General features: G+C 40.3%; 1 protein-coding gene across 1 annotated transcript; it reads left to right on the top strand.

Moving 5' to 3' along the window:
• Nucleotides 1-986: 986 nt before the first annotated feature.
• LOC141777301 (E3 ubiquitin-protein ligase TRIM39-like) lies at nucleotides 987-2,671 on the top strand. Its single transcript, XM_074651443.1, has one exon. The coding sequence runs from the start codon at nucleotides 987-989 to the stop codon at nucleotides 2,364-2,366; it is 1,380 nt and encodes a 459-aa protein (XP_074507544.1). The 3' UTR covers nucleotides 2,367-2,671.
• The last annotated feature ends 18,724 nt before the right edge of the window (nucleotides 2,672-21,395 follow it).

Below are 21,395 nucleotides of genomic sequence, written 5' to 3'. Positions count from 1 at the left end.
GTACCGGACACCGATGAGATATTGTTAATATCATCATCTGCAAACAAAGCCGGTACCTCAGCAGGGATGACTGGTGGAACAGGAAGTCCAGGCTGGAGCAGGAACTTTGACGGCATCGATCTCGAGCTCTGGCTCACTCTCAATGCAGCGAAGCATCACATCGAAACATCAGAAATGATCCCACCGCTGATGGCGTCGAATCTTGGGCAGCCATACAATGTATGCTTGTGATTGGAGGCGAGTATTACCCAAAGGGTCCAGTAGAAGACGGAGCCTGTGTGAGTTAGAACAGCAACCAGAACTTTATTTTACCAAGCTGTATGCATAAACTGGCTTTGAATTGTGAGTTTAGACATTCAACTCTACAGTATATCTACATTGTGTTACAGTACTCCAATGTATAATAAGGGAGAGAGACAACTATTGTCATGTGTTTTGATTATTGAAATATTCTGACATTCATGATTGTAATCTAAATGCAATGGAGCCATCATTAATATCTGTTGGTAGAGTGAATAACATTTGATACTACTTTCCTACAATATTCCGTGGTAGCCCTTATATTTAATATTACCTTTCTGACAATATTCCATAGCTGCTGCAACAGCCTGCTGCACACAATTCTACATCAGTTTGCATATCCATTGAGTCAATCAGTGTTTTGGAATGAAACACACCCCTGTGTTACAGGTGAAGCAGCAGTGGATATGTGAGAAAGCTCCACCCCTCACCTGACTCACCTGAGACAAACAAAGAAACAGGTTGTCATTCTTCCTCACTAAAGAGAAACACACACAGACTGAAAACCAGACGATCAGATTCACTGCTTCAACCTGCTGATACTCTGCACACTGAAGGTGAGTTTGACTAAAAACACAACTGAAATTGAAAGTACATTTCAGTGAAATTAGTAGAGGAGGGAAAGGAGCCAGGACTGACTGAACTTTCTGTCTGCTCTGTTTTCAGCTTCACTCAGAAAACATAACATGGCTTCCAGATTAGAGAAGGATCTCAGCTGTCCGGTCTGTCATGACGTCTTTAGAGATCCTGTTGTTCTGTCATGTAGCCACAGCTTCTGTAAAGACTGTCTGAAGCGCTGGTGGAAAGAGAAACTGACACGCGAGTGTCCAATTTGTAAGAGAAGATCTTCAAAGTCAGAGCCACCTTTAAATAGGGTGTTAAAGAACCTGTGTGAGGCCTTCTTACTGGAGAGAGATCAGAGAGCTTCAGAGGCTCTCTGCAGTCTGCACTCTGAGAAACTCAAACTCTTCTGTCTGGACCATCAGCAGCCAGTTTGTGTCGTCTGCAGAGATTCAGAAAAACACACCAACCACAGATTCAGACCCATCGATGAAGCTGCACGACAACACAAGAAGGAACTTCAGGAGACTCTGGAGCCCTTAAAAGAGAAATTAAAGGTATTTGAACAAGTTAAAGTGAAGTCTGATCAAATAGCAAAACACATGAAGGTCCAGGTCCGACGCACAGAGAGAAAGATTAAGGAGCAGTTTAAGAAGCTTCACCAGTTTCTAGAAGAGGAAGAGGAGGCCAGGATCTCTGCTCTGAGGGAGGAAGAGGAGCAGAAGAGCCAGATGATGAAGGAGAAGATGGAGGCTCTGAGCAGAGAGATAGAAGCTCTTTCAGACACAGTCAGAGCCACAGAGGAGGAGCTGAGAGCTGAAGACGTCTCAGTCCTGCACAACTACAAGGCTGCAGTGGAAAGAGTCCAGCAGCGCCCCCTGCTGGAGGATCCACAGCTGCTATCAGGAACTCTGATAGACGAGGCCAACCACCTGGGCAACCTGACCTTTAACATCTGGAACAAGATGAAGGAGATGGTCTCCTACACTCCTCTGATTCTGGACCCAAACACTGCTGGTCCAGAACTCATCCTGTCTGAAGATCTGACCAGTGTGAGACAAGGAGAGAGACAGCAGCTTCCTGATAATTCAGAGAGGTTTGATGAACACTGGTCTGTCCTGGGCTCTGAGGACTTTAACTCAGGGACTCACAGCTGGGATGTCGAGGTTGGAGACAGTACAGAGTGGGCACTGGGTGTGTTAGCAGAGTCTGTCCAAAGGAAAGGACGCATACAGTCTGGATTATGGAGAATATTGTTCTTGGATGGTAAATACTTTTCATGGTCACCACCAGGTCCAGCCACTGATCTTAAAGTGCAGAAGAAGCTCCAGAGGATCAGAGTGAATCTGGACTGGAACAGAGGAAAGCTGTCGTTCTCTGATCTTGATACTAACACACACATACACACCTTCACACACACTTTCACTGAGAGGCTGTTTCCAATCATTGGCGCTGTGAATGAACTGAAGATATTACCACTGAAGGTGAGTGTGACAGTGGAATAGAACAGTTACAGAGTTACAAGAGTATGATTATATTCACAATGTGGTTTATTTCTTGAAGGCAGAAGTCACTGAATGTAATCTGAGAAACAACACCTGTCCTCCTGTTGTCTCGTTACTCCAAAGCTATGTATATTTTTAATTCACTTTGTTTTATTATATTTTTTATTTCATTTCATTTTTGTTATTATTTAAATTGACAATCTGCTTTTTGTCTCTAATTTCAACCTTTTCATAAACAAAATGTTTTCACCTTTTCTTTTTTTATCAATACTGTGTCATTTTAAATTGGTGCTCATTTTTGGTAATTGTTACTTATGTGTGTGGAGCCATGAAGACCAGAAACCACTTTGTGGAAGCTGATGAGGTCCAAATAAAAAATAAATAATGTAATTATCAATAACTGCATGTGTGATCGGCCAATCATTGTTCGAAGCTTTGTCAAGATTTTTGTCTGCAAAACAGTAATGTGACCGATGTCATGAAAATCTAGCATTGTGGGAGTGGCGTAGGTCATTTTGGAGTATAGCAGAGCTAGTGCGAAGAGTGTGTTGGCATGTGGGAAGTGAGTGGTGAAGCAAGAGAGAGAGAGAGCGAGTGTGTGAGGTAACTGGTGGGCAGCAGAGCAGTTGTTGCAAAAATAAATGCTGCAGTTTCTCAAGACCAACTGAGGTCTAGAGATCCGAGGTCTCGCCTATTTTTGCCACACGTAGTTCACAGCAACAACAGACAGTGAAAGTGAACGTTTGACAGTATACTGACATCATACAAGCAACATTACTAGAGTTTCAATGTCTATCTGTAGAATATGTCACGGACATTACCAAAAGTAGAGATTTATTTCTAAATCAAAACATCCTGCTTCTGTTTCAAAATAAAAGCACTCTAGCGTTTTTTTTTCTGTGGACAGAATTCCTTCATTTGTCAACACAAGGCTTTTATTCTGGAATATTTGCAGGACAGTGTTGTAGGAAATGCAGTAACTTGCAGGGCTCCATGAATGAATAAAGAACCCGGTTTTAATTGTGGATTATTACTATTATTTACAAATCAGCACACACTTCTTAACCTTTTTCTGTCTAAAATAAATATAAATGACATTCATAATGAAATTAAATGGCTATTATGAAAGGCAGACTCTATGTAGAAAGAAAGAGCTGGCAGCAGCAGCAGAGATGCTGCCAGTGTGGATGCCACACGCAGTCCATCGAGGCAGCCGCCACACACTGCTCACGCGGGCTGTCTGGCCCGAGCGTGAGGGTTCAATTAATTCTTACTAAAGATGTCAATCTGAGTATTGCTGCCAATGAGCAACTGAGGGTTTCTGAGATAACACTTAAACATAAGTTTAAGTTGCATGTGATATTCCAGATTCATCCACCATAGCAAAATAAAGTCCAAAGGGGAAATATGAAATGTTTGTAATTATATGGCATGAAGGTCAATGGTTGGTAGCTTCAGTCCAAGAAACAGCAGTAGTAGTAGACCGGTTCTCAATAACTCTCTTTTGCTCTCTCTCGCTCTCTCTCTTTGTAGGGCTTAGAAACTCCTTTCACTTCCACTGCCCTCACTCTCACACTCGCTCTTTCTTTGGTTCTCTTTCCACTCGTTCACTAATGCTCTCTGTTGCTCTCGCGCTCTTTCTGTCTCAAGGATTTATGAGATTCCTATCACTCCCCTTTTCCCTCCATCTCCCCATCTGTTTTATGATAGCGCTTCCACTCTCTTTCGCTCTCACTTTTCTCATCTCATTGCAGTCCAAAGATCAAATGTTTTATCAGACATGAAACTGTCAGGGACCCTGTGGGTCTGCGGCTGACAGCTGTGAGTGGGGAAAGTAATCTGAGCAGACCATTGTTTTCCACATGAACCCTCTTTCTCTGTGTCTCCCTCATCCTGTCTCACTTTCTCCATTGTTTTGCCTTCCCTTTTCTTTTCTCTTCCTCTGTCTGTCAGCCACCCACTCTTCTCATTGCCCATGACCTCTCCTGCTCTCAGATAAGACCAGCTCCCTAGGGTACAAAGGCAAGTAGTCTCTTCCATTGGTCCAAGTCCGGGACCTGACATATATCATCTCTTTGCCTTCCTTCTTTGCAACCTTTATCTATCCATCAGATTACTGTCTGTCCCTCGGCCCCCTCTGTGCCTCACTCCCAGGATTGGAAACATGTCTCTCAGGAATTGCACCATTTTCTCGCTCTCCATCTTTTCCTCTCTCACTCTCCAGATTCACTGTTTTTTTCAGGGTCAGATATGACGCATGGTGCCCCAAACACACTGTATGTGGTGTATTTATTAAACAGACGTAGCAGACTGGAGCCAGTCTTGTGTGTGATTTCAGCGAATGTTAGTATTGTGTGTCTCTCTCCTTATTGCAAATGCATTTAAGGGAGGATCACAGAAATAACAGGGAACCCTTTTTTAAACTTTATTCAACTAAGGTGAGAATGTGGGGGAAAATTTGCATGATGCCATTTTGTTTGAAAATCTCGCCCCTAATTTTTTTTTCCTTCACCTACAAAATTGTGCTCCAGTCATTTATTTTGGCTGGACCGCAGAGGGCCAGCCAAATGCTGTCTGTCACTGAAAATGATTGTTTGACAGTATATTGACATCATACCAGCAACATTACTAAAGTTTCAAGTCAGATTCTGTAGAATATGTCACAAACGTGAAAAAAAGTAATGATATTTTTTTTAAATCAACACTTCCTGCTTTCACTTCAAAATAAAAGCCCTCAAGTGTTTTTTTCTGAGGGCTGAATTCCTTCATTTGTTAACACAAGGCTTTTATTCTGAAATGTTTGCAGGACAGTGTTTTAGGAAATGCAGTGACTTGCAGGGCTCCATGAATAAATAAAGAACTGGGTTTTAATTGTGGATTATTACTATTAATTACAAATAAACACATGTTTTTTAAACATTTTATGTCTAAAACAAATATAAATTACATTTATAATGAAATGAAATGGCCATTATGAAAGGCAAACTCTACTTAGAATGAAAGAGCGGGCAGCAGCGAAGCTGAGACACTGCCAGTGTGGATGACACACGCTTGAGAGACGCAACAGTGCAGCGAGGCAGCCGTCACACGCTGCTCATGCGCCCTGTGTGGCCCGGGCTTGAGTGATGAAGTTACAGGATTGTTCGGCTGAGTGTTGGAGTTTGCTCATTGGCCGTTGCACTTTCAAAATGAAAAGGAACAGTCCTTTATGCAAATGAGACTGTCTAGCACGACGCGTCCAGCTCACGAAACTTAGACCAAGCTGTCAAACAAAGTGATCTAGTTAATCATTCATTAATTCATTAAATTAATGAATGATTCAGCAGTGGGATAACCTACTTCTCAATTAAAATGTTTTCAGAAGTAGATTTTGGTGGATTGTTTAGACAGAAGAACAGAACGTTTATGAGCAGTCCGCCATGTTGTTTACTGTTTGAAACGGCAAGCAGAAAACCAGGGACCAATTAGGTGCATTCAACGATAGTGTACGTCACTACTTGCATGGCCAGTTATGATTGAGTGAAGAAGCGCGTCCCCTAGTCAAAGAGTATAGAAGCAAAGAGACAAAACTCCGGTGCTTTTTTGACAACAGCCACTGCTACCACTTTGGACTGAAAACGCTTATTATATTTATAATATTTTATTGTTCAACACAGGCCATTTTGGTAGAATATGACAATAATTGAGTTTTACTTTTGTATGGCACTGTTTTGGTGGACATGTTACTGCCGTCCGGTAGTCGCTTTCAGTCGAAAAGGGAAGCGTAACTTTGCTGCTGGGCACTGGATGTTGCAATGAAGCTAACAATTGACTTTCACTTCTTGGCAATATACGTTCTTTGCCCTAGTTTCCTTGCTGGAGCCATGGCCGGACCTGCTGGACATGTACCCCTAGATTTAACAATTTAGACATGACCAATGACTATTTGGATAACAATGTAGCCACACATTCAAAGACTGACCATACACGGTCCAGACATATACTCTATTTGGATCGAGTCTTGTTCTCATTTCATCTTCTCTCAAAGTCTTCTCTCTTCCTTGTTTTTTCCCTCTCTTTTGCAGTGGCTACGTTGCTGTAGCCAGTTAGCTATGATAGAGATAATGACCAAGGTTTTGACAGTAGTAAATGTGAAGTCAATGTGCCACATCCACATTTGCATCCTCTGTTTTAGTGACTCTGGAGCTTCTTGCTTCCTGCCCTGCCAGAGGGTAGACGGCAGTGATCTGGCAGGCACCTCGTTAGATACATATCCCTTACTCTGCTTTGAGAATCTACAATACAGAGACACAGATTCCCAGTTGGAGAAGTCATTGCAATGCATTGAAGCTTGAAATTAATTTCATATGTCTTTACAAGAGAATCCAGCTAGACAAAGAAAGAGCAAGAGAGAGCGGAGCTGAGAGAAACTAGAGGCAAGGAATTCACTGACGTACACGCATGGATAATCGTGCATATTCATAATCATGATGATACCACTGCACTGTACTGTGTGCTGAAACAATGTCATCTCAGAATAGCCAAAGACAATGCAGACCAAAACTCTGTAGAGGCGACACAATTACCTCCACAGAAAGCCGCACTGATACAATTTGGTTACATCACAAGTTCAACAGAATATAGCTCCAAATGGGGCATCCTGGTGGCCTGAGGGTTCAAAACATTGATCATGTGACCACAATGTCCCCAGTTTGAGTCGAACTGAGGACCTTCTGTTGCATCTCATCCATAGAGTGTATATCAGAATATAAGAAGTGGACATAGTCACCGTGATGTCACCCATTGGTTTGTAGACTGCCGTTGTGAAGCCTCGTGTTTGGCATTTTGGTTGTCACCATCTTGTTTTTTTTTCAACCAAAAGTGACACAAGAGAGTGGAGCTAAGTACAACCAAACGCTGAATAAGACATTTTTAGGGCACCCCCAAAATGTTACAATTAACTTAAATTAAGAAGAAAACACAGACAACTCCCAGACCGGACAACACCGTGGTAGCGACCTGTCAATCACAAGGTCGCCACACCCTAAAGCATACCCTGCTTTATGGTTTATTTGACTCTAAATGGGACCATAATTTACTAAATGAACATGATGCTGTATTTAAGAACAGGGCGGAATGGTAAGGGGTTAAGGTATCATTGTGACATGGATTGTAATCCAAGAAGTCCAGTTGGAATAACAGACTAATGTATTTATCAGATGCCAAAACTACTGCACAAAGAAGATTTTACTCTGGAAAATGATCATGCCGATAACTTTTTATCATTGGTTGCAACAATCATGCAGTAAATGGTAGAAATACACCGTACCTGTTACACAGTAATCTCACAAGAAAGTGTGTTTGCATGTATTTGATTGGCCAATCCAGCGTTTTGCCAGATGATGTTGCATTGCTGTAACAGAGAGCTGCAGGGATGATGTATTTCTGAATGCCAACCCAGAAGTAAGCATCACACTGGTTCCCGTGACAAAAGCCAATGGGATTATTCCATTAAATTTTGGATTATTGCCAAAAATAAATTCTGTGGCAAACACATGTTTATGATACTTGCACGTTTTGTTCAGCAAGCTAATCTTCACAAATGAATGCCACTTTTATGGTTTTTGAAGCATGAATCCAATCGCCAGGAGTAAAAAGCTAAAGTTAGGCTTTAAATTAACTACACCATGGTTGCATGAGCGCAAGTATACACAACAAAACTGTAAAGGTGAACAAGTCATTGTGATGATGGTTTGTAGTCTCATTTAGCCACTTGTTAGCAACCGCCTTTTCACGAGTGCAATATTTACTGATGTATTTTATGTCGTAGAATGAAACGTTAAAATCTTTTAAGTCACCTCATTTTTGGCATCTAACTAAAAACCCATTCAAAAAACCCATTGACTTAAAGATGCGGGAACCAGAAGTGCAAAAATACTAACTCATTTTCAGGTTTTAGGACTCGGTCTTGCAGCACTTTATTTTTTGCTAGAGCTCCCTGCCTTGGCACCATTGCATCGACGTACTGGCTCCATTCAAATGAATGATGCATTGTGGATATATGTACAACATATCATGGCAATCCATCAAGTACTGTAGCTGTTGACATATTTCAGTCTGGACCGACCAACATTCACATTTCTACTGCCACGGCACTAGCATAGAGACAGAGCGCCCACCCACACTGAAGGAGTAACAAATCATCGCTCTGCATTGACTTTGTGTTGGGTGAAGGTGCCTCATTCTCAATTCTGTTTGAAAACAAACAACAGAGAAATGCATATAGCTGCTGTGTGATGGAATAAACTACTAACCGGGTAAAGAACCCAGAACTAAGTTTTTAAAAGCTCCCAAACCAAAAAACTGAGCCTTTAAGGAAATAAAAAATGGAAAAATTGTGGGATCCTGACATTTAGTATGCCTACCGTTACATTTGCAGCAAGCATTTTGTCCAAATTTCAGTTTTAGGCTAGCTATGTGGCTAGTTAACTTCATCATCATCCATCGTCATTGTAGTCAACCAAATGCTCAGTGACACATGAAGCAAAAATGGCTAAACACAAAACCGGATCTTACGGGCCTATAGGGCAAGCGCACTAGTGTTTCCTTAAACTCCGCCTCCCAGGCGCTCACATGAATGGCAGTTCATTATGCCGAGGGAAATAAATCTGTATTCGGCTCTTAGTGCCTTTTACAACTTTTATGACCTAATGATTTAAATAAAGGCTATTCAAGTATTCTTACTGGGAAGTTGATTCACCTCAAACAGTTACAGACGTCTCTTTACCAATGTGAGTCTATGGGAAAAAGTCTCTTTGGGCCCAATGGCATCACGTGACGGACTGAGAAGTTGTAATTCCACAGTTTGGCCACTACAAAAATTGGCTTCAAAGCTCAGTGCTCTTCCTGGGGGCTTGGCTTCACATAGTGTGCTAAAATGTTTTTAGCTAGCTACAGGCATTTTGTTAAGAGTTTCAGCTCTTGGTTGCATATTGTGGCACCGATTGTTTTCCCCTCCAGTGGGCGTGTTTTTCACAGTATGACGCGTTGTGCTGTCTCCATGGCAATAAAATTCCCCAGAAACACTTACAAAAGGATGACAAAAAATATTCATGGTGGATGACAAATGTAAATTGTTAAAAAAAAATTAGACTTCACACCATAACTTATTTGAGAAATGTTAAGGTGTCAATAGTGTCTGTTTCACATTAACAAAGCTACATTTAAATATACCACATCGCCTACACAAATCTTTATTTCAACACTCTTGGAAAGGAAGACATGAATCTCTACAACGCTGCACACGACATCCAATTATTAACTTTATGGCAAATACTCAGATTCTGGCAATGTATGCCATTTGCCTTCTGGCACAAATACTGCTGAACGTTGTTTCTAATGGAAACACTGCTCTCTGGGGCTGCTGATGATGTATCCTTTCACTTTAAAGTATCAGATTTACTAGTTCTGACTCTCTGCCAGTATTTCCCTCTGAGCACTAATCAATTGTGTGATTAAGTAACAAGACAGTGCATTATAAGCCAGTCTAAAAAGTTAAATTGTACTGCATGAGCACAGGGAAAACAGTGGATAATGAGAAAAGACAGAGAGTGATAAGTGAAATGTAACCTTTCATTTGTTAAATAAAGGGTACCCTTCCTCCCACAAGGACAAGAAGTTGGCATTTCACAGCAGAACTGTCCGATATAAAATGTGATTCTCTGTTGTTGTGTTTCTATTTGCACCATTGTACTTGTGCTGAAATTTCATTATGAACACTTTTGTACAATTAAATTGGAAAATCTGTTAGCTTGCAAAACTGAAGATAAGTTGTGACTTTGTGGTTCTGCCTTGATTAGTTTCAGTCGATTTTCAATTATTTCGGTTTCTTTGATTTGTATTTTTTTCCACTTTCAGTTGTAGTGAGACCGATTGTAAATTTCTTGTTGTTTTTTCTAAATCTCATTCTGTGGTATTTGCACTTGTTTGGTGTTCTGGTGTATTGAAAAGAGTAAAGTTTAACTATAACCTTGCTTCCGACATTACATCTGAAGTTTCTCAACCTTTCAACTTGAGAGGACTCTAGACGCTTTACATTATGTTACTGTAATTTGATAAAGGGCTCTGTTATCAACAATATTGGCCAACAAATTAGTCTCCATTAGACATTGAAAAACTTTTTTTTCCAATAAATAATTATGTTTTGTTAAAGTGTTAAAGGGACTCTATGGAATAATAAAAAAAATGCTTGTTAACAGTGGCACCTGTGGCCGTTAAGTACTTTTTTTTTTTACCTTTATTTATTCAGGTGAATTTCACTGAGAGCAATGCTCTCTTTTTCAGGAACATCACATTCACACAGTTACACATTCACACCTGGAAGCTGCCAAGTACAACCACAGTCTGATCTGCTGACCACTGAGCAGCTTCACTGGAGCGGTGTGGGTTAAGGGCCTTGCTCAAGGGCACCTCAGTGGTGGTAATGAGGGAGGGGCAAGCGCTGCTTTTTCGTGATGTTGTGCTCTTAACTGGCTAATGTTGTTATCATTAATCAACACTATGCCTGTCAATCACGTTCAGTCTTGTATGTGTTTCACCTCACTGTTTTGACCGATGCTCGCTCACATCTACGTAGTACGAGCACAAGCATGAGGGTGAGCTACAGGAAGCTTACTGTTGTATTTACCAGAAACTTTAGGCTGATAGTGACTATGTCGAATTTTATATTTCAGTTTCAAAGAAACTGTCCATAGAAATGCAGTGCAGATTTGATTAATATAATTTTCAGTGAAAATGCTAATGAGGATATGTTGTAATTTTAAAGACATTTCTGATGAAGGATTGATGGAAGTGTTCGTGAATGTTAGAGGACATCCTGTAAATCTACAGAATTTTCTGTTTTAGGGTTGAAGGAAATGACCCTAACTTTCTTACTTACTTAGGCCTTTGTGGTATTCCTTCCGGAACATAGGCCATTGATGGATAGTTTCCACCCTTGTCTGTCTTGGGCCATCTTCTCCAGCTGTTGCTATGTCAGTCCCTTCTTTTTTAACTCTTGTTCCATGCTCCTTCTCCAGGTGTTTCTGGGTCTTCCTCTCCCCCGTTTGCATTGTGGGTTCCATATCAGTGCCTGCTTGGTTATTGCCATTTTGCTTCTTAGAGTGTGTCCAATCCAGCTCCACTTTCTCCTTTTCAGCTGTACTTCTACTGTCTCTTGTTTGGTGCGTTCCCACAGGTTGATGTTGCTGATGGTGTTTGGCCAGTAGATGCGTCTTTGACAGTGATTAGCGAATGTCTGCAGCTTGTTGATGATGTTAGTGGTGGTCTTCTAGGTTTCTGATCCATAAAGCAGTACTGTTTTAACGTTGGAGTTGAAGATTTTGAGCTTGGTCTTTAGTGAAATATTTTTGGATTTCCAGATTTTGTTCAGTATGTTTAATGCTGTTCTTGCTTTTCCAATTCTTGATTTTATGTCCTCATCTGTTCCACCATCCACAGCTATAACACTTCCTAGATATGGGAATTTGTCGACCTCTTCCAGTGGCTGGTTTGACTGTTATGGGATTCATGCTTTTGTTGTTGATCTGCATGATTTTGGTTTTTGGTCCATTTATTTTGAGTCCAAGCTTAGCTGCAGTTTTTTCTAGCAGCTGGGACTTGTTTTGCATTTGTTGGTGGGTATGTGAGAGTATTGCAATGTCATCAGCAAAGTCAAGGTCCTCAAGATGTTCTGTCAGACTCCACTGGATGCCAGTCTCTTTATTGTTGGTTGTTTGTTTGATGATCCAGTCGATGCAAAAGAGGAAGAAGAAAGGGGAAAGCAAGCAGCCCTGTCTCACTCCAGTGAGCACTTCAAACTTGTCTTGTGCGCATCCCTGGTGGAGCACTTGGCACTGCATGTCCTTGTATGTGTTCTTAATAATGTTGATTTATTTCGTGGGGATTCCATAGTGTGCCACGAGTTTACATAGCAGCTCACGGTGTACGCTGTCAAATGCCTCTTCAAAGTCAATGAAATTGACATAAACAGGTGTGTGCCATTCTATGGATTGCTCAATGATGATCCTGAGGGTAGCAATTTGGTAACTACATGATCTTCCAGTCCTGAAACCCGCCTAGTTTTCTCTCAGTTCTTCATCAACCCCCTCCCGCAGTCTTTCCTAGATAATGTGTTTGAGCACTGTGCCTGGTGTTGATAGCAGTATGATCCCTCTGTAATTGTTACAATCCCTGAGGTCTCCTTTCTTGGGTAGGACAGCGATGAGCCCATCTTTCCAGTCTGTTGGAATGTTTCTTTCTTCGTCCCATATATTTTTGATCAGCTGGTGTGGCATGGTAGTTGAGATTTAAACGGCAGCCTGCAGATCCTATGCAGGGATCTCGAAATGACCCTAAACTTAACAGAAAACGCACAGGTAATTTTCTGCCAGTACATTATCTGTTTTTCTACGGATTTTTTTTTCTTTCAGTAATGATAGCTTACCAAACGAACATCCCTCCATGAATGGAAGGCCCAGCCGATGTTGATCCTAGTGTTAACTTCTCCTGCTTCAGCCTCCCGACCTTGGTCAGAAGACACAGGGGAGACACGGTAGTTTTGCGTTAGTTGCTCTGGAGTTATCCGCTGTCACTCCACTCAGCAGCAGGGAAACAAGACACAGGAAACCTCTGATGGTCTTGAGGAGCTGCAGCATTTATTTCTGCACAAACTGCAACATCCACTGAACATTCACTTGATTTTTCTCAGAGCTAAATTAACTCTCTTCTCTTCTGCTCGCTCGCTTTTCGCACACACTTGCCATCACACTCTCTCCTGCTTCACCACACACGTCCTACATGCAGACACACTCTTTGCACTGGCTCTGCTATTTTCCTACAACACTAGTTTTCCCCCCGACGACGGTCAAATTCCTATTTTGCAAGACGGGCTTCACTAGATATAACTTAGGTTTTTTTTGTGCTTCCGTGGAGTTTGTGCTGGAGTCTGAGTTATGGTGAGGGCTGGTCATTTATTTGTTAGCGGACTCCATTTCTAACCGAACGTTAGCTATGGTTGCACACTATTAGCTCTGAAGCGGAATTGAAGAGAGTAAAGGCACTTACTTGCAAGCGCGTCGCAAACGCTGGATTTTCCAGGAAAAAACAGCCCGGATTTGTCACATTAAAAGCAGTCTACAGGCTGATAAGAGGAACCCCAGAAAATCACGGAAGGTCTCATTTCTTAGGTTAGGTTACTGTTCACACATTGGCAATAAAAAAAAACAGAAAAAAAAAACTTTGAAAACGTACATACAGTACTTTTAAAGTTCACATTTCAATCCCGGTTGATTTGGCATCATCTGTGGTTACTATGGTAACATAAAGTGCACTGCAATACTGCAGCAAATAGTGGTTGGTTATATAGAGATAATTACTCAATGTAAATACATTAAATGCAAAAACAAGTTTTGCTTTCATTAAAAAAAATCTGCAGGATTCTAAATTCAATAAAAAAGAATTTAACTGTATTTGCGTTTCATCCCCTGAAGACTCGATGTTTTGAGAACAGCTTGTCCCCGTTTTTGTGCCGTAGTTACAATCCGGATCTCACATGGAGATGCATGCATTTTAATCACAATTTAATCTGACAAGGGGCTCTCACTGTATATCACGATAATAATGCTTTGTGGGCTCACAGAAAATCTATACAGCATTAGTTAAAACTCTGCTCGGGGTCATATGTTACGTTTGAGTAATCAACTGAAACATAGGATTAATATCATTAACCTGATTACATCGAAATGAAAACATGCTATAGAGTATTGCTCTTCAGAACAAGTAACCTGTGTGTGTGTGTGTGTGTGTGTTTGCACATGTCATATGACTGTATGCGCGCATGTCTTTGTGTACCTGTTTTTGAGCCATAGCACTTTTCCCTGTATAGTTAATTTTCATTTGAGCATTTGGATATAAAACAAATTATACCTGAAGGTAAACAACAACAAAGTCTTCCATTCCCTGGAGCCCAGTCATATAAAATGATTCCCAGTCACACAGCCAGTGCTTAAAGTGGAAAAACACAAGTGCCAGTACTCTCTTATTCACATATTGGTGTGCGTATCAGCCAGTATCAGCAATCTCTTGCGACTTATTCCTATTTATAAATTATTTATTTAAGCATGTTATACTGTGTCCGTCATAATCAGCTGTTTATTGCTATATTATTATACTTGGGCTTTGCATCTTCTATAGTAGGCCTATAATACTCCAATAATATTACAACTGGAACATTATAGGGTTAAGGTGGTGCGTTTAGTGTTAATAAAGTGTTTTCCTGTGTTATTTGTAGCCTATAGTAGGGTATCATTCAGGTCCCAGTCAGGATGCTCCTACATGTTATGCAGCAGGATAAAGAGACACATTCTGAATTCCTAGAGTATTGGGTTTGGGGTTCCTCCAAGACAATTCAAAAATGTTGGACTTAAAACTATGTAATTTTACATCATTTGGGGCCATTATTAAAGCAGCAGTAGGTAAGCTTGGAGTAAATATGACTAAGAAAAGTTATTTTTATAAAACGGTCACTATATCCGTCAACCATTGCTCCTAATGGCATCTGCAAGATTTCACAGACCGGAGGAAAACAACCAATCAGAACCGAGCTGGAGCCTTGCCGTCTCTGAGCAGCTGTCAATCACTCGCAAACGCCAATGAAACGGTCAAAGTAGACTGCGCTAATCAAATATGAATCAATATTCTGTTACAGTAATAACTATTTCTCACCTCAGATGTTTTCAGAAATATCTTGTGTACTGTTTAGCTGTAAAATGAGAAAGTTTGTGACCCGGCAGCCATGTTGAGATCAGTTGAGGAAATACCAAGCATCGCCCACCAGGCGGAGCAAACATTAATTCTCTCTTCCTCTCTCACTCTCAGAATCAACTCTCACAAAACTTCCCTCAATATGTATTTAAATTCATTGTGACCCTCTGCCCCTTACACAAAACAGCATAACCAAACATTTAGTTGTGGCAGCTATTAAAATCACTTGACTTGCAGATCTCCTGATATCACAGCTTAGCTTTGCCCCTGCCCTCGACCTTTGGAGTCGGGAATCATAATATGTTTAACCATTTTCACAACATGTACTGCATGCTGCTGGGACACACTGCTCTCGTTCTTCTGAAACTAAAATTATTTACTCCTCACACCATGAATTCTTTGGAGCCATGAGTTTAGTTTCACATTTTAAACATTTAAGAAATAATAGGATGGATTTGTCACAGATGACTTCACATAATCAACATCATCATCATCATCATCACAAAGTTTGGAACAAAATCATTCCTATACGTATTTTTTTAATAATTTGTTTATAGTAATCAAATAGTCCGCTTACAGTGTTCATGTTGTCCTACATAACAACATATGTAAAAACATTTTAAAACTACATTAGACTAACTTTAATGGAATTTTTCTTTTTTTACCTTACTCCCTTACTTTGCCTCGTGTACCGCCTGCTTTCCAGCTGGATACCCTGAAGCTGATACTGCGTTCACATTGATATCATGACAGGAAACAGAAAAGTCATCTCTGAATGAAAAACGAATGTGCATAGCAAAGCACCTGTGGTTGAAGCCGCCCTCGTCAAGTGATTGATAATGCCTGGTCACGTAATGCCCCCAGAGTGAAACTTTTTCAGATTCTCAACCGGCTCTGCGGCACACATGCAGGCCGTCTCCCTCCATGCCGCTCCCGGGTGAGAGAATGAGGAGCCCGGCAAAGAGGCACTGTTCATCTGCAAGCACGCTCGCACTGCAGAGCCGGCCAAAAACGGCAGGAAACAAATTGACAGGAAGCCAGTAAATAGCGAAGCGGCCCGTTTCATTACTTTGTATTCATGTAATAAACGTGCAAATGTCAATTAGAGGGTAATCTGCTTGAGAAATGATGCACAGTATTAAAATTTGGTAATAATAATCATCCGCTTATTGTGATCAATTTGACCCGGACAGACGTGATCACTCTCAGCGATTTCCACTATTCTTTTTCAGCTTTAGTCAATGAAGACATATAAATGAAATGTTTAGCTTCACTAGAGGCAGAAAGCGACTACCGTTCAACGTATTGAAAAATAAAAATATTATAAGTATGCATACTATTATAACTATTTACTTACTTACTCATGTATTTATTAAACTTTTTTGCTCTGAAGCTTCCCAGAGGAGCATATAGTGAGAGATGGACATAAATGGAAGTGAGAAAAATCCCGCAGACAGATTTTGAGAGCAATCTCAAACTTTTTTCATGTCAAGTACCTCCAAAATCGATGTCCAATAGACCACAGACCATGGATGTTTAAGAAGTTGTGTCCTGTGCTTTTGCCCGGTGTGTTAGTAAATAGCCTACAACTACATTAAATTCTGTTTATGTCATACTACTAGCAGTACTAGCTACTGGCCGATAGTCGGTTATTTGGGAACAAAGACGTAAATACATCCACCACGGTACAAGCGTACAGCATACAGCCCATGGGTGTATTAGAAGATAATAAAAGTGATGAATTACAGCCAATATATCCATTATTACAGCCGCATAAAGATAGCAGGAAGCCGGCAGAAAAGGATATGTCATATGAGCGTACAGGGCGGTGCAGTCCCGTGGGTCTGATGCACGTTCATTATGTCGAGGAAAATAATTGTGGATTATTTATTACTATTACATAATTTTACAACTTTTAGGACATAACAATATAAATGAGGGCTATTTCAGTGTTTGTACTGGGAAGTTGATTTACCTAAAAAAAAACTCATTGCCGTTTTCAGTCCAAGATGGCAGCAGTGGCTGCTGTTCAAAAAACACAAGTTTCATCTCTTTGCTTCTATGCTCTTTGGGCAGGACCTACAATTAAACTCACCACTGTTGGCGGTGAAACACATTTTGACAGAAATGTACTGCAGATATTCAGATGAACACTAATGTTTTCGATGACCTCTTATCTCTCTTCTAGCCGAACCACCAGGCTTTAGTTATCATTTGTACACAAGCAATATCTACATGAAAGGTGCAGATTACTGTGACAATGATATGATAGTTGTGGTGATGTAGCACGGCTCACTAATCAAGGGATCTTATAGACGGGAGGTTTTCCGTGAATGACATGTTTAAGAGCTTGAAAATGAATACTTAATGACTCTTCAATGCATTGCTGTTTCCGTTTAAGTCTTGCATTAAAAGCTAATTAACCCATGACCTGTGTGGTGCATCTGAAGAGCGTTGCTCAGTGCATTTCTGTGTACCCGCGAAGACAAGATTAGACTGCAGGTTCAGGGTATTATGGGTATTAGTGTAAAAGCTCAGGTGTCACATGAACGTTGATCTGGGGTCAGCTTTTTAAATCCTTCCAACATCGTCAGGATTAAAGCCGTGAAAAGTGAATAAACGTGTCGTCTGCTCTGAAGGGCATCTCCATGACACACACACATATTAGGTACCAGTATAATAATCAATATTCTTATTATAACAATGTATGAAATGACAATGTGAATTCAATATGAAAGGTGTATCTGGTAGTGCAGTCCATTCTCATTCCCAAAGACTAAATTACTTACGTTTTGTCACGCCCACCGGAGTGTGATCAGCTGTTTGTTTGTGTCCTGTGTTCACAACGTCAAGGCACATTTTCACTTTACAAACAGTAATTTTAAGCCCAACCAAGTTGTTTTTTACCTAAATCTAAGTAAGTGTTTTTATTTAATTCACCTAAGGCACGTGTTTACGGTGACCAAAAAGGGGATTTGACAAAATGTGAGTATTTTCTGATGACTTCCTATGTGTGAAACCATTTGATTTGTGTTGATGTGGTATGTGGTCTGAAAGGGTTAAAATTCCAGTGAACCATTAGTGTAAGTACTCCCAAGGCTTCTGGCAAAGGTTTAATATTATCCGTCTTACTTATGACTTGAGAAAATAACTTCTACCTTAATTGATCATTCTTTGTGAACCCTTCAGAACCCCCCTGAGCTCAGTGCGCGACAGCAATCATAAACAAAGCGGTTAATCCGACCAAGAGAGCTGGAGCGCAACATTAAATACGATGTTTTTGAACCAGGTTTAGAGCAAAGATACAAACAGGTAGTAATTAGTCTGGTCTGCAGGTAGGAGTATGTAAACACAAGTCAGTCATGAACATGAACATTGCATATTTAAGTGTCTCCAAAGTGAAGTATACACAAAACAGTCAGGATGCATGACAAAAATAAAAGTCTAAGTAAGATCCCCAAATGTTTTAAGACAAATTAATATATTATGTTTTGAATAATAATTTGTGTCTTCTATAAAACAAAGTTCAATGACGTTGTTCAAAATTAAGTCTTCTCCCCCTCCTGCAGGTTTGTCCAGACATTAAAGGTGCTAAATTTGAAATTCAGAGCATGTCTTTTGCCTCCACACGGCTCTCAACATGGCGACGGCTGAGCCGGCTCAAATTGTAGGTCGTGTCTAGAAGGGAGTCTCGCAAATTATGAAATATGATCTGAGTTCTGCAAAAACTTTTGAGAGACTCTCTGCCTGACAACCTATCCTAACTTAAACATTCAAGGTCAATGCTTAACCTTAACTCTTCAAGATCATTGCCTAACTTTAACTATTCAAGTTCAACGCCTAACCTTAACTATTCAAAGTCAATGCTTAACCTTAACTATTAAAGTTCAATGCCTAACCTTAACTATTAGAGGTAAATGCCTAACCTTAACTATTCAAGGTTGATGCTTAACCTTAACTATTCATGGTCAATGCCTAACTTTAACTTTCCAAGGTCAATAGCCAACCTTAACAATCTCATGAAAGTTTCCCCAGTGCTAGCTCCCTTCTAACCACTACCCAAACTGTATGACCAATGACAATGATCACGCTATTAGACAATCAGTTGGATTTCTGGCAGATCATAAACTTTTTGTCAGCTGTCTGCAGTTTGAGCTATTCAGATTTACAACATGGCTGCTGTCAAAAGATGTCAAATGAGCTTGTTTTGATATTATGCAGTCATATTTTGCATGCTGTGCACATGGCTAAAAAGACTATAACAACAGTTGGAATATAGTGTGTGCTGTATAGAATTATTCTTCTCTAGGATGGATTTAGGACACACTTTATGTGTTTGATCCCGCTCTTGTTTCCCCTCATCATCCCTCCTCTCCCTCCCATACCCGGACACAATAACTAAAGTTGTAATTTACTGTCTTTGTGTCAGAATCTTCACTAAACTGCTTAGCAGCGTCTAATTACCTCAATGTGTTTGGTTTGTCAGGGATGTTTTATTCTTATTTTTTTTTTTTAATAATCCAAATAAGCCTTTACAAGTGAACCACTGGGATGTGACATGTAGTCTGGTCCATAATCCTGAAAGAATTGTTTACCTCTGAGAATACGGGAGTGATTGTCTTGCTGGAGCCTTAGAGCTTATTATTGGTGTGGTATTAAGGGGGGAACGGTTGCTAAAAAGGGAAACCACAGGAACATGAACGATCTGCCTGCCAAAGAAAGCAATGAGGTTCACAGAGATAGAGAGACGGAAGCTGAGGGATAAGAAAGAAAGGAAAGGATATATTTAAAGAAAAACACTGTGATGATTGAGGAAATTACATTTATTAGCTTTATGTTTAATATCATAAGAAAAGCTATAGTGAAGACACTGGCATCATATGAAACCTAAGGAATCCAACAATGTCGTACTAGCTTGTTGCGAAGGAGGCTAAATAATGCTTTTACCTGTTGGACTTGAGTTTGCCATGTTATGATTTGAGCATATTTTTAATGCTAAATGCAGTACCTGTGAGGGTTTCTGGACAAAATTTGTCATTATTTTGTGTTGTTCATTTCCAATAATAAATATATACTGTACATACATTTGTATAAAGCAAGCATATTTGCCCACTCTCATGTTGATAAGAGTTAAATACTTGACAAATCTCTTTCTAAGGTACATTTTGAACAGATACAAAATGTGCACTTCATGTGATTAATCGTGATTAAATATTTTAATCGATCGACAGTCCTGCTGCCACCATTTCACAACGTTAACCATGGGTGCAACTTCAGCGTCAAGAAACTACCCAAAAAGATTGCCCCCTAAGCCAGAGGTTTCTGCCCAAATAATGAGTAGGGATGAGATCACATTGCTCAGTGTTACCTCTCGTGGTTAAAAAGTAGATTTGGTGACAAAGATTGTTACAAATTGATAGATCACCAATAGAGTAAAATAATATAATCACAAATGTCCATGTACTGGCAAGCAACTACAGAAAAAAACCCAAACAAACAGGAAGAAGAAAAAAAAAACATTTAAATAAAAACCTCTGCGCCACCCCTCCACCCCCAAATCCCTCCCTTTTGGTCCCTTCCATCCCACCCACCCTAGACCTTGGGGACACGGAGAACAATTATAAGAAGGATTTAATTATAATGATTGCTTGTTTCCAATGTGATATATTTTCTCTCTTTTCCAAGCGCATGTTTGCAGCCCAGTGTTCCATACCTGCTATATCTATGAAGTCAAGAGGCCATCTTTGTATATTGACAGAATGTGGAGCTTTCCATCTGCAAGCTATTAGTCACTTTGCAGCTGTAAGGCCAGCTAACCAGAGACGTCTCTGCTTAACACAGAGTTCCAGGTTGGAGCTGTAATTAAGTAACAGGACTTCAGGTAAATAAGGAATTGTTTTTGACAATATGTTTGATAGCATCTCTGCAACCTTCTTCCAGAACTCTGCAACCCTTGGACACCCCCAAACCATATGAAAAAAAAGTACCTAATGCATTTTGAATGTTTGGTGTATGAAAATTGGTGTATGAAATTGAAATGTATAACTTGATGGTTGGGGTTCCTGGAAGATAGTTGGATGTTCTGCCAGATTAGTTTCCAATTTAGTTTGAAGTTATTTGGAGAGAGGTCCGTCTTCCACAATCTGTCAATGGTTAGTGGCTTACAGGAGGCCTTATGTAAAATAGAGTATATTTTTGAGACCAGTCCAGTAGGAGTGGTCAGAGCTGTGTGAAATGCATGTATGGGAA

This window comes from Sebastes fasciatus, chromosome 1, assembly GCF_043250625.1.
Source record: "Sebastes fasciatus isolate fSebFas1 chromosome 1, fSebFas1.pri, whole genome shotgun sequence".
Classification (NCBI taxonomy): Eukaryota; Metazoa; Chordata; class Actinopteri; order Perciformes; family Sebastidae; genus Sebastes; species Sebastes fasciatus.
Note: the sequence above shows the minus strand (reverse complement) of the source record. Positions and strands in the feature narration are given on the sequence as shown.